Raw genomic sequence first — 26,265 nt, forward strand, 5'->3', positions numbered from 1 at the left:
CCCGGATCCTGCGGCTGGCTCTCAGGTTTAGGATGGGGTCTTGCTCCATGCCTTATTTCTCTCCTTACCCCGGTTTGTGCTGCCCACCCTCTCTCGGAGCCTGAGGGTGTTTTTGGGATCCCTGGTTTCCAACTATCAGGATGTTGATGTTTTTTTTTTTTTTTTTCTGGTCATTAGGTGGCGCCAGAGATCTTTTCTAGTGTCCTTCCAGAACTGTCTTTTCCCCCATGGGCCCAGGGGAACAGAGTCGGAGTGGTGTGGAGCGCCTCAAAGGCATGGGGTTGCTGGGTCTGTCCTGTGTCCCACTGTCGTGAAGATCCTGCACCCCGAATTTTGTGCTCTCAGTTCCGAAGCTCTTAGATCCAGGATGCCGGCTGCAGCCCAGTTCAGTGTCCACAGAAATGGCACCTTTTGCACCCTGCTCCTTGTCCAGGAGCCTGGTTTCTGATTACTCAGTGAAGGACATTCACCTCAATGAGGGCTCCTGCATATCTCCCCACAGGCGCTGGGACGTGGGCAGCTGGGATCTGCAATCTGTGTATGCTTTTCAAGTGCACTGCTTTTCCGCACAAGCTTACTGGCTGGTCTTGGGCTATTTGTAGGTCTCCACTGAGTCTTTATCTTCCTCTAATGATGCAAGAGCTGTTCACTCACCTCCGCAGTGATTCCTGCCCAGTTTTCCACAGTTCCAGTTCACAGGGTGAAATGCCTGAAATAGTTCCTTTCCACTCACAGTCCCGCTTGATGTGTTGTTTGTTCTTGTTGGTTGTTTTTGCTTGTTTGTTTGTTTTCCTCCTTTCTGTTGGACAGAGAGTGCTGACTTTGTGGGTGGGGGAGGGTAGCCAGTTTCTGAGCTTTCCTCCCTTCTTGTCCTCTTATGGCAACTTTCTTCTTGGTGAAGTTTGCCAGAGTCACCCATTTATCTTCCGCTTCCCAGTTCTCGCAGGGATCTGCCATTTTTCCTCCCTATTAACTTTTTTTTTTTTATTGGAGGACTTACAGCATTTCTCCTCTGCCATGTTGATCTCTCTCTGATGCATCCTTTGACATTGTGCAAATTCCACAAATTCCAAAAGCAGCTGTCTTCTGTTACATCATTCATTAAAGAGATTTGCAAAAATGAACGTAAGTTACATTATTTTACTATTTTTTTATTTTTCTATTTAAAATATTATGTATGTCAGTATGGGTTTTGTTATTGTTATTTTTAAATTATTTAATAATCATTTGAAACCAATTACCAGCTTCAATTTTCAGTTGGGTAAATATTTATAGATACAACCCTCACACACAAAAGCTCTCTGATATCCTCAACAACTTTTAAGACTGTGAAGGGGCAGGAAGTCCAAAGATTTGAGAAGTGCTGAGATCTGGAGTTGCTTCTCCATGAAATCTGAAATATAAATGTTTCTTTTTTAAAAGATTTGTTTTATTTATTTATGCACACAAGAACTGAGGTGTAGGCCAGTGGTGTGGAGGGTGAGAGGATTTACCAGAGACAGAGTGGGGAGCAGAACAGATGGATCTACTGAAATACACTGCTGAGGAGAGCAGCAGGTGAGTCAGGAGAGGTCTGCTGCACCATGTGGGTCAGCTCCCTGGCGAGGGATCGAACTAATGTTGCAGAGGCTGACAATAGCTTGATAGCACTGAGATCTTAACTCCTGAGCTGCCCGGAGGACCCCTAAAATATAAATATTTCCTATACCACCAATTATTCAATAGGAATTTTTTTTTTCATTTACCTTTCTGCAGATTGAGAAATTAATATTAAACTTGAAGTTAGACTCATAAAATTCAGACTAAGTTTATTGTGAGGCTCTTGACATTTTCTGACAAGATTTTATTGTTGATATCAATATATGCATTTTTGGTTTTTTTAATTGTTTTATTTTTATTAAGTTAATTGGTATTCAACACTGCACATGATTCAGAGGTACAGAGTCACACCTCTTCAGGTGTGTGTTTCCACACCACACCCCCACCATGGCATCTGTAGTCCTCCACCATTATCCATTGCTTTTTTTTTCCCTTTAATAGTTTATTTATTTATGCATACAAGAACTGGGGTACAGGCCAGAGATGCAGGGATTGAAAGGATTTGCCAGAGACAGAGGGGGAACAGAACAGGCCGACTGTGAAATACACTGCTGAGGGAAGCAGTGGGTAAGACAGGAGAGGTCTGCTGCACCATGTGGGTGGCTCCCTGGCCTTCCAGGGATTGAACTCCTGCTGCGCAGTGCTTCACAGTTCAGTGCTTAGCCCCTTGCACAACCAGGGAGGCCCCATCCATTGTTTTCTTAAGCACAATTAGCTTCTTTTCTCTTTGGAGGCTTTTGTTTTATACCCACAGCTCTTCTGGATCACATACACAGGTGCTTTCATCTACATATTACTGCACAGGAGGTGTTCCACGGATGAGAAGTACACACACAGCTCTGGCTCTACACCCCTTGATATGTCTTTTGAGTTATTTAAAAATCAGACTGATCACATTATAGAGTTATTACAATCCACTTTTGTGGATAGTTCAGTGCAAAAGGAAATTTCCTTCCCAGTATCTTAAAGTCACTGTGCAACCAGGAGTTCAAATGAGTACTTCATCTATCATCAGAGAAATTCTGATAATTATTGCAACCCAACCAAACTGTGAATTCACCTCTAAAAATAGCATTTTTGGTGGCTGTATTAGTTAAGATAAAACAATCCTTGCACATGTGTATGTTCAAGACTAATGAGGAGTGCCATCTGTAGAACAGGGATATTTTCACACTCCTCTCCAACTGCTTTCTCTTATAGTGAAATGCAAATTGCCTATAAAAGTCCTCAGGGTGGAGGAAGACACTTATCAAACAGACATTACACATGCATTCATAGACACTATGCAGCCTCAGACTCTATTTTAGATGCATGAAGGACCAAGAAACATAGGTGTAAACCTGTTCTGTGTGGCTCTCATAATTATGGCCTGAAGTAGCTATGTTGGTTAAGATATGTAGATTACTGCTCCCGCTAACTTTTGATCTAGTGCACACCTGCCTCCTATCCACAAAAATAAAATATTCACAACAGAAGAAAACAAAACAAAAAACCTTCTATGTAAGGTCTAGAAGACAACCCCAAATCACTATTAACCTAACTTTTACTAGTCAACTAAATTTTATATGTGACATGCTCAATATGATACACTTTTTGTTTATTCCTTGCTGGAAATTTGCACATTTCCCTGTGTGATAAATTGACTGTTGGTAATAGGTAATTCAAGTTCCACGGGGTTTATAAACTTGAACAATCCACAAAAATGTCCATCTAGGTATTCAGTGCTGCCCCATGGTGCATGATTAGCCAAGCAGGAAAATAAAAAATAAAATAAAAGAAAAGAATAGCAGGGCTTCCCTGATGGTGCAGCAGTTGAGCGCTGGGTTGCAAGGCTGTCCGCAGCTTCTGCCGCACCGGTTCGATCCCCAGCCACCGGCAAAGGTCCCACATGGTGCGCAGACCTCTCCTGCCACCCGCTGCTCCCCTCAGCAGTGTACTTCATCAGTCTGCATGTTCTGCTCCCTGCTCTGGCTCTGGTGAATTCTCTCACCCTCCCGTGCTTCTGACTGTACCCAGTGCTTGTATAAATAAATAAATAAATCTTTAAAAAAATTACATAAAAGTGCTTAGACTTCAATTTGTATGGGTAGTGGAAAAAGTCTACAAAGGTATTAGATTACATTTTACATTGACTGTAAAATATCATTGAAGATATTACAGTTAAAAAAAAATAGCTGAGGATGTTCTAAGAAAATAAATCTTGAAGACCAGTATTTAATATGTGACTCCTTTCATGTTTCCTATGATGTCTAACTTAAATATCTTAGGTAGAAAAATTAATTTTGGTATATTTTTACTAAATAAATGAATGGATATCTTAAAATGAATGAATATCTCAAAAAATAGATAGCTTATAAATAAAAACTGAAAAACAAAGAATGATTTATAAAAAAAAAAAATTGAATTCTGCTTTCTGAGGGAAATATGAATCACTATACCTCATCGTGAAATTTCATTTGTTTTCAGAGGACCATTTCTAATATGTGAATTTGCATACCAGTAAGCTAACTTTTTCTATAGTCCTTACCCTGATATTCAAGTCCCTGTTCTATCAGAGAATCAATTAAGGATCACTTTCTGTTAAGTTAATTAATATAATCAGTAAATCCAAATGCATCAAAATGAAGCTTATTTTGCAAACATGCAAAACGTTCTGCCTCATTGCCCCACCACCAAGATTAAATGACATTTTGCTAACAACTTTTTCAAAGTTGAGTCCAAATTTCCTTTTTTTCAAAAAGAGCACCAAAAGTAACATGGTGGTGTCAGTCAATGGTCAAAAAGACTCGTTATTGGAAGAAGTGATGATCTGTGTGGGCCCCCAGCTAACACTCAAACACATTGGCACTTACCCAAAGTTAGATCACTTGCTTCTTAAAAACACATTATGAACAAGCAATGGCATAATGTTACAATATATGTTCATTTCTACCTCACCTCAGCCAATGAAGATTTGAGACAGTTTAAAAACATTCATGTAGCATTTTCATTTTGGTTATATTCCCCGTACAAATGCATACACTGTGCAAAAAATGAAAAATGATGTAAGAATTATATAAAATAAAATAAGATAATAAAAATTCATGTAGAAAGATTAATAAAAGTGAGAATATCTGAAGACAGAAAGTCTCTCCACAGTAAGTCTCAGTAAACATGTACAGATCAAATTAATATGTTAGGATTTTGACTTTTAATGCTAAGTCTCCTCACCTGGCTGCATTTGCCTCAATCGGTCTTCCTCATAGTTGAGTCTTCCAGATTAATTCACATTTTAGTGTTGGCCCACCTGGGAATCCTTTCAGGAGGAGATGAACAAACTCAAACAGTTCACCTTAATAAGGCATCCCATCCTGGCCCTTGAAAGTGCCTGACTCCTCATCATTCTTCAGGCATCCCAGACCTTGAAGGCCACCCCAAAGCACATCAAACACACCCTCATTCATTGTAAACTATTATGGTTTCTTTGGGGTTCTGTTTCTCTGGAGTATCTCCTATATAGATAATTTGACCAGAGAAGCCAAAATTTACCTAAGAAATGTTGATAACAGATCTGTCCATCCATCTATGTGGCATTGCATATTAGTAATCAAGGAATCATTTTATAGTAAACACAAATGGTTCCATTTTCTCCAAATCTGAGATATACTGACCATATGCCCCAACAAGATAAATTATCTTATTCTCTTTGCAAGCCAGAGAAAGCATTGTTGAGAACAGATAGCAACGTGAAAAGCATGACTACATTTCTCTCCTACTAACACCTAAATAATAATAGTAATAACAATAACCAAAGCAGGGAAAGACCAATCCATAGCAAAACCTCAAAGGGCAAAGTAATAAAAGAACCAGAAAGTTCTTTTTTTTTAAGATTTATTTATACACGAATCGGGGTACAGGCTAGATGCGATGTAGCGGAAGGGCAGGGGTGAGGGTGTGAGAGGATTCACCAGAGACAGAATGGGCAACAAAACAGGCATACTGACGAAATACACTGCTGAGGGGAGCAGCTGGCGAGGCAGGAGAGGTCTGCTGCGCCATGTGGGACCCTTGCCGGCCAGGATTGAACCTGCACTGCTGAGGCTGCTGACAGCTTCACAGCGCTGCGCTCAACTGCCTGCGCCAACAGGGGAGGCCCAGAAGCAGAAAGTTCTAATTCAGTTTGAAAAGGATGGTTCTAGCTAAACCCATCTCCCCAAAATATTTAGAAAAAATGTATATACATATATACACACATACTACATTAATATATACTATATTTATATTATATATTTTATATATTACATATAAATATATCAATATATATTTATATATGATATGCATCAATATATCATATATTATTAATGCAATACATTGTGGATATATATATTATATAATATCATATAAATATATTATGTAAATATGATATATTTATATAAAATGATATAAATATATATTAACATATTAAGCATTTCTGGGAGATGGGTTTAGCTATAAATATATACTTTAAAATATATATAATGTTACTAATGTTTATATTTCAAGCAGTGGCAAATCATTTATTTTAATTACTTTGTTCTAGATACTACGCATCGGATGCATACATATTTGAAATAATATTCACCTAATGCAATTATCGTAATTTCTACAGGATAAGCTTTGGAGTGAGTTTTTCAAACATTTTTGGTACTTTTAAAGCTGACTTAAATCATGAAAATGATTTTGAGGTGTTTTAAAAAAAATGAAAAACTTATTAGTAATGAAAAGATATATAAGAATTTAGGCAAAAACTTTTGAATTTTACTTGATGTCTTTATGTTTTAAAGATTTCAAATTTTTTTAAACCCCTGAATTTTAAGGGAGGTGTACCCAGACACACAATGCTTCAGGATCTTTTTATACCGCTGCAAATTTTTATGCAGCTGCAAATTTTTATGCAGCTGGTATTTTAAGATCAACTGGTAATTTTCATCTTCTCAACTAATGTTCCATCAAATAACTTTCTTGTTTCTCCCAAAACTTCCATTCACACCAAGGAATCCCCTATATCGACCACTTCTTCATTCAGGGTTTCAGGAGAATTATTCCTGCGAGAGAAATCCTGGTTTTTGTTTCACTCATGGGTTCTTCCTAAATCATTGCATTGCAGCCTCTAAGGTACAAAGCACCCCAATGCTCCTTATTTAGGTTTTCTAGGTTCCTGCTATGAGTGATACCATCCAGTATTTTTCTTTTTCTTTCTGGCTTATTTTGCTGAGCATGATCCCTTCCAACTCCATCCATATTGCTGCAAATTGCATGTGATTATATTTTTTGATTGGTGAGTAATATTCCATGGTGTATATGTACCACATCTTCTTGATCCGGTCATCTATTTTTGGGCATTTGGGTTGTTTCCATAGCTTAGCTATTGTAAATAGTGCTGCTATAAACATGGGGGTGCAGCTGCCCTTTGGAATTACTGATTCTGTATCTTTTGGGTAAATACCTAGGAGTGGAATTGCTGGATCATATGAAAGCTCTATCTTTAGAAGGTTGAGGAATCTCCACATAGCTCTCCATAGGGGTTGGACCAGTTTGCACTCCCACCAGCAGTGAAGGAGAGTTCCTTTTTCTCCCCATCCTTGCCAACATTTGTTGTTGCTAGTTTTTTTAATGTGTGCCATTCTCACTGGTGTGAGATGGTATCACACCAGTAGTTTTGATTTGTATTTCCCTGATTGCAAGTGGTGTTGAACATTTTTTCCATATGCATATTGGCCATTTGCATTTCCTCTTTGGTGAAGTTTCTTTTTAGCTATTCTGCCCCTTTTTTTGATTGGATTATTTTCTTTGTTTTTGTTGAGTCTCATCAGCTCTTTGTAGATTTTTGTGATCAGTCCTTTATCATTCGTGTTGTGTGCAAAAATGTTCTCCCAGTTGGTGGGGTTTCTCTTTGTTTTTGTTATTGTCTCTTTTGCTGTGCAGAAGCTCTTTAATTTGATGTAGTCCCAGCTCTTTATCTTTGCCTTCACTATCACTGCTTTGGGTGATGTGTCTGTAAAGATGTCTTTGAGGTGCATGTCATGTAGTGTTTCACCTATATTTCCTTCTATATATTTTATGGTTTCAGGTCTTATGTCTAGTTCTTTAATCCACTTTGAGTTAGTTTTTGTGCATGGCGAGGTAGTAGTCAAGCTTCATTCTTTTTCATGTAGCGACCCAGGTTTCCCAGCACCATTTATTGAACAAACTTTCTTTGCTCCAGTGCATATTTGTTGCTCCTTTGTCAAATGTTAGTTGACTATAAATCTGTGGGTTTATCTCTGGGTTTTCTGTTCAGTTCCACTGGTCTGTGTATCTGTTCTGGTTCCAATACCATGCAGTTTTGATTATTATGGCTTTGTAGTATAGTTTGAATTCTGGGCGTGTGATGCCTCCATTCTCTCTTTTTTTTTTTTTTTTTTTTCAGGAGGGTTTTGGATATTCAGGGTTTTTGGTGGTTCCATAAGAATTTCATCATTTTTTTTCTATTTTTCTGAAGAATGACATTGAAATTTTAATTGGAATAGCATTGAATCCATAGATTGCTTTTGGTAGCATAGCCATTTTGATAATGTTTATTCTTCCAATCCATGAGCAGGGTATGTCTTTCCATTTCTTTATGTCTACTTCTATTTATTTTAACAGTGTTTTATAGTTTTCTTTGTATAGGTACTTTACCTCTTTTTTTAGGTTTATTCCCAAGTATTTGATTTTTTTGTTTGTTTCAATTATAAAAGGAATGGTTTTCTTGATTTCTTCTTCTTCAGATTTATTTTTTGTGTATAGGAAGGCTACTGATTTTTGTGTGTTAATTTTGTATCCTGCCAGTTTAGAAAACTGATCGATTAGTTTAATTAGTTTTTCTGTGAAGTTTTTGGGGTTCTCTATGTATTTTATACATAGAGATAATATACATGGGTGTTACAATATTTTAAATGATATAACAAGTAAGTGCATTGGGAGAACTAGGTCACAGGGGAGAATAAAAGACTGACCTGGGTTTGATTCTGGGTTTTGTCACTGACTAAGTGGCAATCTTATTCTTGGGGAGATCATCTTACTATTCCTGAGGCTCAGTTTCCCCTTCTGTAACCTGGAGACTGTAATACCTACTCAGAATAATATTTCTAGTGCCCCCTAGTCCCTGGTTCTTCTCTCATTGTCAAACACGTTGTGTCTGTATATCTTCCTCCCTCATAGTGAGAGGGTCCACAGTGCAGTGTGATGGGTTCTGAGGCAGAGGAAAGCACTTTTGCGGCCTTCAGAGTTTCCCACTGGTTCTTTCTCTTCTTGACTTTGCTCTCTTTTGCCTTCTCTCAAAGAATCGAGGTCCCTATTAGTGGGACAAACTCACCAGATTGAAGAAGTGGTGGCAACATGGATACGCCCCCATCAGCCTTGGACTTTGTGAGAGTGATAAAATGTTTAATTTTAAGCCTCCAAGGGTTTGCCATTTTTTGTCACAGGGCCCAAGCTCAGCTTGACCTGACATAAAGTGAGAAAGTTAAGTCAGATGCTAAAAAGTGAGGGTGTTGAGAAAATGGATGTGAATTAATGATGTATGTCAGTGGCGACATACCTGGCAAACATATGGGTGCTTGGAAGACAGGCTACTCAGGAAGGAATATGTAGCTCTGGGGAGAGATGGGAAGACAGCGTTAGCTGTTGGTGTTACAGGTGAATAACAACATTTGATAAGGTATTACAAGAAAGAGATGAGTCTGGAAAAAAATTGTTTGCAAGCCATAATAAGAATAGAGAGAGGTCCTCCTTGGTGGCACAAGGGTTTATGCACAGCACTATGAAGCAGTCCATAGGCACTGCAATGCAAGTTCAATCCCTGGCCAGGGAGCCACGCACATGGCACAGTGGACCTCTCCTGATATGCCCGCTGCTCCCCTCAGCAGGGTATTTCAGTAGATCTGCCAATTCTGTTCCCCACTCTGTCTCTGGTGAATTCTCCTAACCCCTGTATCTCTGGCCTGCACCGTAGCTCTGGAAAGCATAAATAAAATCTTTATCCAAAAAATGAGAGAGAGAAATCCAAGAAATGTCAGATTTTCAATGTTGAAACAACATTTGCATTTATACACCAAACAGAGATAAAAGTTTAAAAGATTTTAAGGGACAACGGTAGATGAAAGAATAGTATTCCTACATATTGTCAAAGGGTCTCATCACTGAGGGTAAAGGCAAAATTAAGGATGTCTCACTCATAGCAGGAATCTAGAAAACTTAAATAAGGGACCAGGAAAATGAATATAAGTAAGTGAAAATGAAAATCAACAAAAAACTATGAACCAGAGACACTTTTTTGGGGGTGGGGACGGGAGGGGAAGGATTGGGGTCAGAATGGGGCGTTTGCAATTGTATGGGGGAAGATAAAAATAAAATTTATTATTTAAAAAAAAAAGAATAAATGGCAGATGGCAAGTGATCAAAATTATCAAAAGGAAAAAAAATGTGTATTAGTGTCAGTAGCTACAGAATGTAGAGCAGTTTTACTGGGTTCTAAATTCAACCAAAGAAATAAACAGCACTCATCTTTTTTGGAAAACCAAAAAAAAAAAAACAAACAAAAAAATATATATGCATATGGCCAAAAAAAAAAAAAATCTGAAATAAAGTTATCATCTTGACTTAAAAAAAAAATAATTTAAATTAAAAAAAAAGAAAAAAAAGAAAAAGAAAAAATAAAATAAATGATTCATGCCTCTAATGTATCTTTCTCTTTTTCTCTGACTGCCCTTCTTTCCCATTCTTCCTTGCTGCCTTATTTCTCTTTGCTGTTCTTTCTCTAGTCTTTTTGATGTTTACTTCTATCATTTGTTACTATCACAAAACAGCTATGTCTTGGACTTAAAGTCTGTTTGTTGCTGACTTACTAAAAATGTTATATTATTAAATACAGTTTAGATTATAAAAAAGACAGTGTTAAGAAAATGAAAGGCAAGTCACAGACTGGAAGAAAATTCTTGTAAAAATAGAGCTGATCAAGAAACTATATTTTGAAAATGCAAGGAACTCTCAAAACTCAACTAATAAAACACACAACATAATTTTTAAATGATTAAAGATTTAGACACAGTTAAAGAAGATATGCAGATGGTAAATAAGCACACAGAAACATGATCAATAGTATTAGTTATTTGGGAAATGCATACTAAAACCATAATAAAATAAATATTTGGACACCTATCAGAATGGTAACATTAAAAAATTGACAACAAGGCCTCCAAGGTGGCGCAGCAGGTTGAGCACCACACTGTGAAGCTGTCCGAAGCCTCTGCAGCATGGGTTCAATTACTGGCCAGCCAGGAAGATTCCCACATGGCATGACAGACCTCGCCTGCCTCGTCCACTGCTCCCCTCTGCAATGTCTTCAGTCTGTCTGCCTGTTCTGCTCCCTGCTGTCTCTGGTGTATTCTCTCACCCTCCTGTGCCTCTGACTGTACCCCAGTTCTTGTATAAATAAATAAGTCTTAAAAATATAAACCAAACAAACCTGCCAACACTGAGTATTGTTGAAGATATGGAGGAACTAGAACTCTCATAAGCTTTGGGTGGGAATGGAAAATGGTACAAGCCCTTTAGAAAATAATTTGGTAGTTTCTTAAGAAGGGACTATAAAAGGGCTTGAGGAGACTTTGAGGGATGATAGATGAGTCAACTATCTTGATTGTGAGGATGGTTTCATCTTTGTATACCTATGTCAAAACTATTAAATTACACATTTTCTATAGGTGTCGTTTACCTAACTAAAGCTGTTGAAAACAAAAAGTCTTATTGTAGAAAAGACGACTCAGTCACTGAGACACAGATGAGAAAAAGACATGGATTAACACAAAATGCACCTATGCACCTAGTGGATGGTAGCCTTTAACCTTAGAGCATTGAGAGATACCAGCTGGATTTTAAGGAATGGGTAACATTATGCGATCTGAATATTATATATATATATATATATATATATATATATATATATATATAACAATTATAGTTGCAGTACAGAACAAGGTTTCCAGAGGTATAATGCCAGGGAAAACAGATATGAGGATATTTCAGTATTCTAGGAGGGAAATAATGGGAATCTGACTTCGATGAAAGGCCTAGGAGAGAGCAGAGTCAACAAAAAGTACAGTGGGGATTCTCATAGCTCTTTGGCTGGAAGTAAACAATAGCTCTCAGTTCATCTCAATATACAACATTTCTGAGATGAATAACATGAGAACAGATCTATCCTCTACAGTGCAGTACTAGACAAAGTGTGCATGTGACGCTATAGTATATGTATTAAGACTTTATAATTAAACAATGCTCCTTCCTTTACAATTAATGCAAAGTTCCATTAACAGCCTACAATTCTCATGTTCAGAGTAAAGCGAGTCACAACCCGTTGAGGCTATTTCAGATATCTGAGTTATGTCATCAGAATCATCCATAGGCTTGATTTCCTGCTTGACATAGAAATAAAAATATTTCAGAATGTCCGGTAACTATCGATAAATATGCTAAGTGTACAGAGGTGATAAATATTCACCTTTACAATAGCAAAAAACACAGGTACTCCTTAAAGGGACTGACTTTTATGAAAAGGATGACTTTATAGATAATTATTATTTATAAATTATTTTTAAAGTAAACATTTTTAAAAGATTTATTTATTTATTTATACAAGCACTGGGTACAGTCAGAAGTGCGGGAGGGTGAGAGAATTCATCAGAGCCAGAGCAGGGAACAGAACAGCCAGGGGAGGAAATATACTGCTGAGGGGAACAGTGGGCACAGCAGGAGAGGTCTGTGTGCCATGTGGGACTCTCACTGGCAGCCCGGGATGGAGCCAGCGCTTCAGAGGCTGCGGGCAGCTTTGGAGCCCAGCGCACAACCGCTGCGACCAGGGTAGGCCCTTAAAGTAAATGTTTTTACAATGAAGTAAGACTTTATATTTTCCTTATAGCTTTTAAAATGCATTTTTAATGCAGAGTAATTTTTGTCATTATTTATTCTTTACTATACCTTCTTCTCATTAGATGTTTCTTTACAGGCCTATAAAAATAAAAGATTTATTTTCAGGCAAATAGTAAATAGCCAAATAGAAAGAATATCAAAACCTATTGTTTTTATGTAAAATCTTCTAACCCATAATTTTCTAAAAAGGGATTAAACAGGAAGTAAAAAGAGTAACATTAAAGACAAAAGAGGGGCCTCCCCGGTGGTGCAGCGGTTGAGCGCTGGGTTGCGAAGCTGCCCGCGGCCTCTGCGGCCCTGGTTCAATCCCCGGCTGCTCCCCGGCCACCGGAGGAGGGTCCCACATGGCGCGCAGACCTCTCCTGCCGCCCGCTGCTCCCCTCAGCAGTGTACTTCAGTCCTTCTGCCTGCTCTGCTCCCCGCTCTGGCTCTGGTGAATTCTCTCACCCTCCCGCACTTCTGACTGTACCCAGTGCATGTATAAACAAAACAAACAAATAAATAAATAAATAAGTAAAACATGCCTCTATTAAAAAAAAAAAAAATAATAAAGACAAAAGAGGTACTGTAATATTAACAAATTATTAAATTACTTCAAATTAATAATCAAAATACAAAAAGAAAAATCAAAGTTATTTACATGATTTCATAGGAAACATATTCTCGGGTTTATTGTGGTGGTCATTTTCAATAAAAAACAAGCTTTTACTGGTACTACAACCTAATTGAGAAATACTGCTCAAGTCCTTATATGAAAGGAGAACACTGACAGGGAACACAATATATGAATGAAATAATAATATACATAGAAAAACTTAAGAGGAACAAAACAAATTCTGGAGGTGAAAAGCTAAAAAACCAACCAACCAACACACACACAACACAAACAATTGAAAGTTAGAGATGCTGACCAGATTTAGCATTGTGCTGGAATTGCTCGCCAGAGCCATTAGTCAAGGAATGAATAAAAAGAATCCAAGCTGGAAAGGAAGTAAAGTAAAAGTATCCTGTTTCACAGAGTACATAATCACAGATATGAAAATTCCAATACATCCACAAGAAAACTTCTAGTTACAAAAAATTCAACAAAGCTACAAGATACAAGAACAACTTACAAAAATCAGCTGTGTTTCTATTTATGTGCATAAAGAAATTGCAAAAGGAAACTAAGAAAGCAATTCTATTGAAATAGCATCTATAAGAAGAAATTTCTTAAGATTACATTTGACCAAGAGGTAAAAGATGTATACACTGAAAATTAGAAAACACTGGTGAAAGAAACTAAAAAAAAACTAATTTAATAGAAAAAACATCCTTAGTTGATGTGAAGGATTAATATTGTTAAAATGTCAATCACCTAGCAATCTACTGATCCAACTCAATATTTATTGAAATTGCAATTTCCTTTTTTCTTTTTCAGAAATGGAAGAGCCAACCCTCAAATTCACTTGAAATTGCAAGAAGCCCAGGATATCCAAAACAATCTCCAAAAAGAAGAAAAAGTTGCAGGACTGAGATTTCCAGATTTCAAAACTTAGAAAGTGGTACTGTAATGAAAACAATGTGGTACTAGCATGCAAATAAACATACAGACTGACAGAATAGAATAGGGAGTCCAGAAATAATTCATAAATATAGTGAGTTGATTGACAAGTGTGGTAAGTCTAACAAACTGGAAAGGTCTCTTCAATAAATGGTTTTGGAAATCTGTATCTTCACATACACAAGGATGATGCTGGGACCTTACTAAATACCATAAACAGAACTGAAATAGACATTGATAAATAATCTAAATAAAACAGTTAAAACCATAAAACTTGGAAACACAGTGTCAATGTGCATGACCTTGGACTTGTGAATGGACACTTAGATATAATACCAAAAATACAAGTACAAAAAAAAATTAGATATGTTGGATTTCATCAAAAAATAAAAAAAAAAAATGTTAATCGTTACAGGCCATTGTCAAGAAAGTGAAGAGACAGTCTAAATAGAAGGAGAAAATATCAGCAAGTCATATAGCTGGTAAGGGGCTTAATAACTGAAATATGCAAAGTGCTAATGAAAAACGTGAGTCAACAACAAAAGGTCAAACAACCCAATTATAAGAAGGGCAAAGGACTTGGATAGACATTTCTCCAAAGAGGATATACGAGGCCTATAAACAATTGAAAAGACAATCAACATGATCAGATATTTACAGAAATGCGAATCATCACCACAATGAGATACCACTTGACACCAACTAACACAGGTAAAATTGATAAAAGGGAAAAGAATGAGTGTTGGTTTATAGGAAGACTGTGGAAAAACTGGAGCCCCTATCTACTGCTGGTGGCATCGGAAATGGTGTAGACTCTGGAAAACAATGTGATTGTTCTTCAAATAGCTGACTATGGAATTCTCATGCAACCCACCAATTCCACTTGTAAATGACTCTCTTAATATGAGCGCACCATGTTCCTTGCAGTGTTAGGATTGTCAAGAGAAGTAAATACTCCATGCCTACAAAAGACTGCGGGCAACCGAATTGTGGAGCACACATACAATGGAGCACAGAGCCATTAGAGTGGAATGAAGTTGTCACACGTGCACAAGGACAAACCCTGGAAGCAGTATGATAAGTGAAATAAGTCAGTACAAAAAAATGTATGATTTTGTTGACATGAAAACCTAGGAAAGACAAATTCGTAGAAAGAACAGAGTCAAGGTTAATCAGGACTGGAGGAGAGAAGGGCAGCAGGAGACACTGCTCACTGCTCACAGAGTTCCTCCTTTGGTTTACAAAAGATATTGGAAACAGTCACGACAGTACGCAGCCGTGGGGATGGCATGTGTTACGTTAAATATCTTACAACAAATATTTTTAAGTTTAAAAACTAATAAGAGATTTTTACCTGTAGCATGATATGATTGCAGATAATATGATCAGAAGGTATGCCGTGTAAAAGAAAGGGACCACTGTCCTAGCACTCGCCTCAAATTCAATTTTCCTAGAAAGTGATGTAAAGTAGACCACCTGTCGTAAAAATACACGCAGTTAAATAATTTTTAACATCAATATTTGTGTATGAGTGACAAGATGTATCAAAATATTATAGTTTATTGATTGAAACATGTTATAGTTTGGTAAAAGATTAAAATATGTGAATTATGATTTTAGAATAAAGGTAATAAAAAATTTCCCCACCAATCCATGCCATGCTTTCTAAGATTTCTTTCAAAAATCCAATGTTTGGGCCTCCCTTGGTGGCACAGTGGTTGCATGGTGGGCTGTGAAGCTGTCGGCAGCCTCTGCCATGCTGGTTAGATCCCAGGCCACCAGTGAGGGTCCCACCTGACGCAACAGACCTCTCCTGCCACACCCGCTGCTCCCCTCAGCAGTGTATTTTGTCATTCTGCCTCTTCTGTTCCCTGCTCTTGCTCTGGTGAATTCCCTGACCCTCCCGGCATCTGACTATACCTGGTGCTTGTATAAAAAATGAATATATCTTTAAAAAAAATAAGCCAATGTTTAACATACCTGAGTATACAAATTCTCATAATACTGTGTAATCATTAATAACTGTCAAAATTTTGACTTTTTCTAAATGACGAGTAGGTTTCTATCTTTTGCTATTTAAGTACAAAGTATAATTTCAGCAAGGCCTGGTATTCAAAGCCTTTTCCCACCAGGTGTCTCTCACCAGGCCTGGCCAAAAGTGTTAGCAGGTTTGCTCATCATCTGAGGTGCCTGGCAGGATGCTAGAAAATACTTGAGAAATCTGAGATATTTGTGTTTTTCTAAAACACTAGGGAACATCAGCTTAAAGGTTTGTTTTTTTCTTCCAGTGCCACCAAGCAAGTTTTTGGGGCTCCAGAAACAGCAGACGTGAAGTGAGAGCATTCTGGCTAGAAAACCGAAAGGAACCCTGAAGATCAATGTCTGCCCTGAACACTCCCAACCCTGGGGTGTAGAATGAGTGTTTCCCACTAGAATGCAACCCAATATCTATGCTGGCTACTTCCCTTGGGGTCCCTTGAAGAAAGTTGGCTTAAACTTCAAAGAGAGTGGAGCAGAGCCGGTTCCAAGTCAAGGCCTCCACCAAGTAGCCAGGCGTGGACACATCACTGGACAGGTCATATCCCTCCCACCTTCTCCTCCCTCTAAACCCAGCCCCAGGCACCTGGATGTTCTGCAAGGCCAGGCAATTTTCAATGGCGTGAATTTGGTCCAGGAACTCGAGCAGCCACTTCTGGCTGCACGGGCTTTCCTCGGGGTCTGCGGTCTTCAGGTAGTACTGCAGCCACATGGTCTTGGCTTACAGGAGTAAGTGGCTTGTCCCTGCGCCGGGACCTAGGACTGTTCCTCCCAAGAGGTTGGCCAAGTAGAGGGGCGCAGCAGAGATGTTGTAAATAGGGAAAGTGGTGCTTTTCAGGTCCATGATGTTATTCTTCTGCCAGATGAACAGGAGTGGGTTGGAGGGCATGCAGGTGCTCTGGTACCTGGCACACACCTGAGGGTAGAGGACCTGGGTTCCATCTTCCCAAGGCACAGTCAGCGTCTGCACTGCCTCGTCCAGTTGACTCATTTCTGAGAAGATGACTTGATCCAGCAGATTGGCAGTGTTGGACATCACCAGGATGGAGGCAAAGTTGACCTCCGCACTGGACCACAACGGGGAGAAGAGGTGGAACTTGTTATTGGAGAAATGTGCCTGCACAATTCTCAGCTCAGTTTTGCCGGGGCTGCCCAAAGAGGTGTACTGCTCCTCCAGGCTCTCTTCAGTCTCCCTGGGAAGGTACGTCAACCGGTGCCCAGGACAGCCGTCAGTACCAGGGGCGCCAGCAGGAAGAGCCAGGGGTGCGAGCCCACAGCCAGCCCCATCCTCTGGAAGCCTCGGGAGAGGGGCTGCTCCAGGCGCTTGGTGTGGCAGCGGGGCCTCCCAGGGGGTGGCTGCTGCTCCTGGGCTTCCGGGACCGGTGAATCCCCTCTCTCAGACGGCTGTCGGGGTGGGTCTGAGGAAGTCCCCGAAGCCTGGCTCTGGTCGGGCTCCTGCCCCTCACTGGATACCAGGACCTGCTCTGGGTGCCCGTGGAGGTGGGGAGCTGCTGGGGCCCAGTCACCCCCTGAGGATCTGCTCTGCTCTCAGACCACAGCTCGGGCCAGTCCTCCTGCTCTGGCCTCTGAGCCCCTGAAGCATCCCCTTGCTCGAACCCCCCTTGGGGTGCAACCTTGGAGGAATGGACCCCCATTTCCGGAAGGACCGACCAGTTGTTCAACAGGAGACCGAGAAAGCAGTGACTGGATGTTTCGCCCAGTCCCCTCCCCCCGCAGCTTCCAGGAGGAATCCACAGGGAGGCTGTGCCAAAGGTCACTGCTCTTGCGACCTTTGACCTCCACTGTGCATGCCGGGATGCAGCGGGGGGATGCCAGGGGGTACTTTGCTGGAGAGCTGGGTCTTTCCAGCTGGCCTAGTGGGGGGAAGTGGTTTCCAGGCGGGTCTGCGTTCCTGCCCTTAGTATTCCCTGCCTGAGGGGCCTGCATTTGCTACACTGTTATCAGTCCTGGGGTTCCCGCCTGTGGCCTGGCGGGGGTGTTGATATATCCGAGGAGAGAAGCAGAGGCTGGGACAGAAAGGGAGAAGGAAGCCAGAGAAGCCCAGAGTGAAGACCTGCTGGGGCTTTTCATTTCATTTATTTATTTTTTTAGATTTGTTTATTGTTATTCAAGAACTGGGGTACAGGCCAGATGCGCGGGAGGGTGAGAGGATTCACCAGAGACAGAGCGGGGAGCAGAACAGGCAGACTGGCTGTAATACACTGCTGAGGGGAGCAGCGGGCGAGACAGGAGACTTCTGCCCCGTCATGTGGGACCCTTGCCGGTGGCCGGGGCCAGGGACAGCTCCACAGTGCGGGGCTCAACCCACTGCGCCACTGGGGAGACCCCACTTTTCATTTTAAAAGTGAAGGGAAATCGAAATACTAATGAAATGCTAGTTATGAAAGTTGAAGTAGTTAGATTACAATCAAAAAAAGTGGATATTCAGAAGAATAAAAAAAATTGCAGATAAACAAGTGACCACATAGTGACAAAGAGTTTGATTTATGGGGCAATCCTCAAATGTGAGGTGATTGTAGTCTCAAAATATGTTTTTAAAATTCCAGAGCATAAGAAAATTATGAAAATTACAATGGCGTGCATAAATTAGAGTCTTGATAAATAGAGACATCAGTGCAATCCAAAAGACTAAAGTCAGAAATGAAAGATTACCATGGATCATTCTGAAATTTAAAACAATTTTAAGAAATTACTCTGAGAAATGACATGCCAACAAATTGTGCACATTAGATGATACAGACAAATCCTTGGAATAGAAACGGTATCAAGGCCGAATGGACAGACCTCTCTCTAGAAAGGAATGACTCAGTCAAAGAAAAGCCTCTTAGAGCATGCTTTTAACTGGGCTTCGGAAAGGCGGGTGATGTACTGTTCCTATTATAAGGAAAATTGCCTGGCATTTTCCCATGGTTGCAATCACTTTGCGTTAATAGTAATTATGTCTTTAATGTAAATAGAAAAAGCATTTTTTCATACATTCTTCAGATTGTAAGACTACTCTAAGAGTTTATGGGAATATCTTTTACAATCTCTTAAAGGAGAAATAGATTTTGAATGTTGGTTATCCATAAAGTCATGGTTGAAAGGAGACCACAAGAGGGCACTCGGGAAAATGAATAACTATAAGAAAGTGAAAATCAAAATCAACAAAAAAACTATGAACCAGAGACAGTTTTTGGGGAGTGGGGGTGGGAGGGGAGGGATTGGGGTCAGAATGGGTGGGTTGCAAATGTATGGGGAATATAAAAATAAAATTTATTATTTAAAAAAAAAGAAAAAAAGAAAAGAAAATGTTGATTATTGTAAAAAAAAAAAAAAAGTTACAGTAAACTAGCAGGCGGGCTCCTTTTCTTTTTATTCCCTGTTTCAAGTTCTAATTACAGCCACCTCTTGAATGTATTATTCACATGCTTTAAACCTACTGGCATCTGTATCACATTTAGCCTGTAGATGGAATTACTGATTTGGGAATGTCATGTGTTATACCACACACATATTATGGAGGGAATGGCTTGGTGTCCTAAAGTTTGAAGAGGAAAGGTCGAAAGGTCCTTACAAGTACTCTACCATGAAGCAAATCCAGGCACAGGGCCTCTCAATGCCCATCTCTGTGATACTTCTTTAGCATCACGTCAGCATATTTTTCCCCTCAGAAAACAACTACTGAATGTCCACAAGAGTTCACAAAGCAGTCACTGGTAAGTACTAACTTTTATAGAAAAGCAAGTATATGCTTCTGGATCCTATATTATCCTGTCTTCTCCTTCTAGATTATTTTATTAATCTACTCATCTAGATTACTAACATTTGTTTGAGTCTAGAATGTCAGTCAAAAAAGACTGTCTTTATTTAATTTTTCTCCTGCCAATTTTGTTTTATATTATAAGAATTGTAGTGGCAGGTAGGGCCACTGAGCAGGATGTCTATGATCCAGCAGATGGGTAAAGGAGAGGCTTGGAGCCCTCCGTGGCTTTCTCAGGCTTTTATTGAGTTTTACATGTAGTATGGCAAACAGGTACACAGCAGGCGGCATGCTGGGGACCAGGAGTCCCGTAGTCTCCAAGTCCCCAGCAAGTTTCACTCTGGGCTTCTCTGGCTTTTTTCTCCGGGTCTTTCTCTCCTGCCTCTTCTGCTGCTGCTTCTCTTGGTGGCTATCCCAATACTCCTCCCATGGCCCACAGAAGCAAAGGAGACAACTTGCAGCAATGTAACAACTGCAGGGACCCATCAGGCAGGGCTGTGCCAATAGTGGGAGGGCAGAAAAGCCTGAAAAACCATTTACCTGCAGAGGAATTTGGCTTTCTTACAATGCCTATGAAATAAGATCAGGCCGGTTGTTCTATGAGTTTACCTGCTAATGTTTGATTTGTGAAACTCTTTCGTATTGGCTGCAGAGCTGGAGATCACACCAAGTATTAGCTGAGACATGATGGCATGCAAATGATATGGCATCAGAGTCGGTTTGTTTCTTAGATTTCTTCCTTTCGACTGAGACATCGCCCTGAACTTTCATCTGAGTATGGAATACACTTTTCCAGGGAAGGATCCTCCATACTTTAGAAAATACCATCTGTATGAGAACAGGAAAGGAATTGGGATATTAAAGAACATAGTTTAGAACTTAACATTTTATCTAGTCTGCTTCTTAGGCATAAGCAGTCTAGACAAGTCAAGCAGACAAAGCATAACCGAGTGCTCAGTCACCTGCTATCCTTATCTTTACCAGTAGGTAGTTTCATTCTCCTTCTGTTCCCCAGTTGTCCTCAACTGGGGACACTGTACATGTGCACTGCATATTCTCTGTCCCCATCTCCTTCTTTTTAGTCCCACTCTCTCAGGTTAGCTAGAGCTAGTTTGGTGGGGGGAAAAAAGGGATATTGCCCACTGCTATTTATAACATGTCTTTTTAAATTTGTGTGCTAGTAAGTAATGTGATTATTTGTTTCCTGCATTTGACCATAAGCTCTTCAGAGACAAGAACTGTGGCTTATTCATTCCTGCATTTGTTACCCATTGGAGACTCAATGTTATTCAAAAGTGGGTGAGAATACAGCAGTGGCAGCAAAGAAAGGACCTTCCCACTGACTAATATGTAGCTGCTTATTCTCACTACTCAAATGGCCCTCCTGGACTTTCTGTACTGCAGTTTTATTTAATTAAGATGTGGTAGACACATGAACTGAAATGGATTCTGTACTAAGTAGATCCTCTAGGATTTTTTCAGATGCCTTTATGCTAAATGAGATAGGAGGTATCATTTTATATCTTCGTATGATCCCTTTTTCCTGTCTTCTTTCTTCCTTGTTAGGAATTAAAGCAGTAGATTTGTTCCAATTTGTGTAATAAGCTGCCCCTAGGCATTATGAGATCCTCATAGTTTTCTTTTTCTGGGTTCAAATCGTAAGAGTTGCACCAGACGTTGAGAAGGGGCTCTAAAGCTGAAACACAAATAATTCAGAAAGATTGTGAAGTAAGGATTAATAGTGCCAACAGCAAGAACTGATCATGAATATAATATGTGGGGAAAATTTGCATATCAATGTCTTGGTAGTGTGGTCAACTCTTAACATCAATGGCCTCCATTGAATCTTGACTGTCAGTATTTGTGACATTCCGTGGTCCCTTTCCTTAATGACTCTGGGTTTGGCTAACTTGGTCAAATGAGACATTAGTAAGATTGACACATCAGAGGATTGACAAGTTTTTGTGCATTTGGAACTTGTTGGCTCTGAAACAAGAGAAAACAGGGTCCTGCTGAATTGGGATCAGTTTCATAGCACTCATAGTAAAACTTTTAAAGTAGTTGCTTTAACCTTGACCTTAAATTCCTTTTTTATATAACAAAGTGAATTTCCCATTTTCTGTAATAGAGTGATACCCAGAAAGCAATAGCAGAAAACAACTAGAGATTGCTTAAGGGAAAGAAAATAGAGATTTCATTAATGGAAGTATTAGAAAAGGAGAAATGAGACATTGAAGGTTGTACTCAGCACACAAAAAGTAAAACAAGCAAATGAGATCTGAATATTGATGAGATAGGACTTTAAAAGAGGGAAATAATTTAATATTTAACTAGGTCAGAGAGTGACTATAATCTGAAAAAAATTATCAGAGAAAATAGTAGTAATGCTCCCAAAGGGGAACCGAGTGCAGAACGTAAATGAATAGTTGGAGTTCTCTTGAAGCATAGAAGAGCTAGTCAGTGGTTACAAAAAAAAAAAAATCAATGGATTTTTCTATTTCTATTTTAATTTTATTTCTCCATATGTATACATGTTCCACTTACCCTCCACCAAATCACTCATGTCAATACCCCCTTGGCTTCTCTATACTGGCCTCATTCTCACACCCCCCACATCATTTCCTCTGTAACCATTAAATTGTTTCACTGAGTTTAAGATCTATTCCTGCTGTATTTTGTCTGTGTGTTTTTTGGTTATTCATGCTTCTCAGATGAGTGAAACCATCCAATAGCTATCTTTCACTTTCTGATTTGTTTCACTTAACATAATTACCTTGAGGACCATCCATTTTGTTCCCAAAGCCACTATTTCATCTTTTTCACATCTGTATAGTATTCCACAGATGTTTAAGCCAAGATTGTGGACCATTAGTTTAGACTACTTCATGCATTAGTAAGTACATTCCGAGGGATAAAGTTACATATAGATTCATGTTTTACCTGAGCTCTTGTGGACCAAGAATTTCTAGAGTTAAATCTTCTCCAATAAGAGGCACACAGAAGAGAAACCTTAGAAAGGAATCGAGAAGGAAAAAGTGATCAACCTGTGCCTGAAGTGCATGAGGCAAGGATCCTGAGAAGGAATTTGGATAAGTTTATCTAAGTTAGTAAGGTGAAGATGGACAAGACTTAATTAAACAATGAATGGTTTGATAATTCAGAACTTAATATTTCTGGCCTCAAAACAAACACATAGTTTTGTTTAAAAAAAATAATGATCCCCAAATCAAGTTAAAGCAATGGAAGGAGAGAGCTCAGTCCTAAAAATCATGGCTGGCTTATAGATTTTTCCAAGATGTAGGGGTCAAGATAAGATTTGTAAAATTAAGGGAACCTTCTGGAAAGGAGTAGGGGAATGAATTATATGGGATTGACTGGGTGGTAGTTGCCATGGCTCTCCAGCATTGAAAATGACATGACATTTCATTGAAGTGAAGTTACTTAGGGTATGAAATGTCCAAAGGCTGATTAGTGGCCACCTTTTGGGGGAAGAAACATTGCAGATGTTTTGGTCCTTCCAGGCATCAAAGGGCCACAATTTCTATTATACAAGTAATTATATAAGGGAGGAATAACCTGTTTCAGAAAAGGCAGTTAAATTTCTTCTGTGAAATAGCTGGGTTTAGTGACTTTAAGAGATGGCCATTTTTAGCATTCAGTTTAAGTTCTTCTATAGCAGAGGTGAATCAGGTTTTTAATTGTTCTCCAGGAAACATGATAATTTGCATTTTTCTAAATATGTGTTTATGCCATTTCTTTTAAAATTATTAACATTTTCATGTGTTTGGAAAGATTTTTTAAAATCTGTTATTTATTTATACTTTTGATCCTTTTTTCCATTCATACCATTAATGTGTGCTTATTCTCTTTTTTCTTTAAACAGGTTTTCAAAGCTCTCTCTATATACTACTCTTTTAAAAAACTAAGTTTTGATTATATTGTTTAACTCTGTTTTAAAATTCTTTGATCACTCTGTTTCTTTCATTTCTACCTATGCCTTTACTTCCTTCTTCCAGCTTTCTTCTTTTTCTGACTTGTTGGGTTGACAGTTTCTTAATTTCCAATAAGTGCATTTAAAACTATTAACTTTCACTTAAGGGTTGGGCTAGGTACTCTCCAGGTTTTGATGGATAGTGTTCTAATTATAAATTTTCGAAAATCTAGTAATTTCTTTACTTTTTTTAAATCATGAATTATTAAAAGTGGGATTGTTTCCAAGTCTATGGGCTTGCATGGTTCATATATTATGTATATTATCATTATATTGCCAGAGAATGTTCTGTATAATATCCATTCTTTTCAATTTGATGAGGTGTATTTTCTGGATATATGGGTTTTTTTTTAAAGATTTATTTTATATACAAGAGCTGGGGTACAGGCCAGAGGCATGGGAGGGTGAGACAATTCACCAGAGACAGAGTGGGGTGCAGAACAGGCAGATCTACCGAATACACTGCTGAGGGGAGCAGGGGATGAGACAGGAGAGGTCCGCCGTGCCAAGTGGCTATCTCCCTGGCGAGCCCAGAATCAAACCCTCACTGTAGAGGCTGTGGACACCTTCATAGCTCTGCACTCAACCCCCTGGGCCACTTGGAGGCCAATATATGGTTATTTGTGTAATTTTTTGCATATGAAAATAATATTTATTGTGTGAATGTAAGGTTCTTTATTCTTAAGTACATTGCACATTTGTATGTCTTAATAATTTTATCTGATTGTCTTACCTGTTTCTGAGCAGGAAAGATGTACCTCCTACCATAAGTCTGAATTTGTCAACTTAACCTTGTAATTCGGCGTGTTTTCTTTATATATAGAAGCTATTTTGGTTACAATCCTGCTTATAAGTTTGCTTTGTTTACAAGCTTGCTATATATATATATATATATATATATATATATACATATATATATATCAGATATCTCTTTGCCTCATTTAATATTTGATACTTAAAAATATCACTACCTCATCTTGATTTATTATTTTTTGTTGTAATTTTGTTATGTCTACTTTTAAACTTTGGTGTTCATTTTTTAGGTATGTCTCTTATTAGTGACATACAAGATTAAAAAAATCTAATCTGAAAAATTGTCTCATAATAGGTGTGTTCAACCATTTGAACTCCTATATCACATTTTGGGATTTATTTCAATTATACTATTTTGTGTTTTCTGTGTTATCTTGCTTTTATCCTTTCACCTAGCTGTGTTACATGCACATTGTAAACCTTAGTGGAACATTTTAGACTTTTTTCTAACATTGCTTTTGCATAAATCATTACACAAATTATTACTTTATCATGAGAAATAGAACAAGCACACCTGGTTTTCTTTTATCTATGAATATTCTTTATGTTATGTGTTCAGATTTTACATTTTTAATTTCTTTATTGCTGTGATTCTACATATTTAAGGATATTAATATCTGATTTTAAAAAAGATGTGATCTTTCCCCAGGCAAAATGTTTTGTGTTTGCTTGTCAAGGTTGTGCTTGTTTTTAGGAGTCTGTGGCTCCCCTGTAGTTGTCTTTATTTAATGGTTTGGTGAGGGGAGAGCAGAGCAAATCCAGTGATATTATGCTGCCAATAATACAAATGACACAGCTATATGATTTAAGATTGTTTTTCTTTGCATGTTCACTGTGTGGAATTTGCACGTGTGATATGAATTGTGATAAGGGAGGATGTGTAAACTTTATTTTTTAAGATTTTTTTCTTTATACAAGAACCGGATTATAGCCAGAGGCACGGGAGGGAAGAGAATTCACCAGACAGAGTGGGGAGCAGAACAGGCAGACGACCTAAAACAGTGTTGAGGGGAGCTAGGGTGAAACAGGAGAGGTCTGCTGCACGTGTGTGAATCTCCCTGGCCGCCTGGGAATCGAACCTGCACTACAGAGGCTACTGACAGACACACAATGCTGTGCTCAAGTTACTGCGCCACCATGGAGCCCTGATTTGTAAACTTTTAACACAAGACAAAAAGAAATATGGGCCAGAAAAATTGCTTACCTACACTGCTGATAATCAAGCCTCATCCAGAGCAAAACAGGAAGCCACGTTGTATCATTTGTACCTGGACCTCGAGTCCTTTCATGGATCATTTGGAGGTAACATTGTGCACTGGTTAGGGCTCTGTGGTCTGGCCCCTGTATTCATGTCCCAGCTTGGCAGTGTCTGAGGTTTGTAACCTTGGGCAAGTTAAATGGGGAAATTAGAATATCTGCCTGTAAGGAACTTAAGAAAGCGCTGGCACTTTCTGAGAACTGAGTAAAGGCTCGCTAAATGACAAAATAAACTATGGCAATATTTATATTTTAATTTATTTTTTTAAAGATTTATTCATTTATTTATACAAA

The 26,265-nt window shown here is 38.8% G+C and overlaps 1 protein-coding gene across 1 annotated transcript; it reads right to left on the reverse strand.

Annotated features, from left to right (window-relative positions):
- Positions 1-663: 663 nt before the first annotated feature.
- On the reverse strand, positions 664-16,890 carry LOC119243982 (patched domain-containing protein 3-like). The gene is made up of 3 exons (XM_054694864.1): positions 16,734-16,890; positions 15,465-15,586; positions 664-1,086 (listed from the first exon to the last, which is right to left on the reverse strand). Exons 1-3 carry the CDS (start codon positions 16,857-16,859, stop codon positions 912-914), a joined length of 423 nt encoding a protein of 140 aa, XP_054550839.1. The 5' UTR covers positions 16,860-16,890; the 3' UTR covers positions 664-911.
- Between the last annotated feature and the right edge of the window lie 9,375 nt (positions 16,891-26,265).

The sequence above is a fragment of the Talpa occidentalis genome, unplaced genomic scaffold (genome assembly GCF_014898055.3).
Source record: "Talpa occidentalis isolate TD23 unplaced genomic scaffold, MPIMG_talOcc4v2.1 talOcc4.14, whole genome shotgun sequence".
Lineage (NCBI taxonomy): Eukaryota > Metazoa > Chordata > Mammalia > Eulipotyphla > Talpidae > Talpa > Talpa occidentalis.

Excerpts from the sequence above, each read along its gene's own strand:
- LOC119243982 (XM_054694864.1), bottom strand. The coding sequence starts at position 16,859 with ATGTGGCTGCAGTACTACCTGAAGACCGCAGACCCCGAGGAAAGCCCG. Across the intron at positions 15,587-16,733 it reads TGGCCTTGCAGAACATCCAG|GTGGTCTACTTTACATCACT; the intron begins GTGCCTGGGGCT and ends TTTTTACGACAG. Across the intron at positions 1,087-15,464 it reads GCAATCATATCATGCTACAG|AAGACAGCTGCTTTTGGAAT; the intron begins GTAAAAATCTCT and ends ATGATGTAACAG.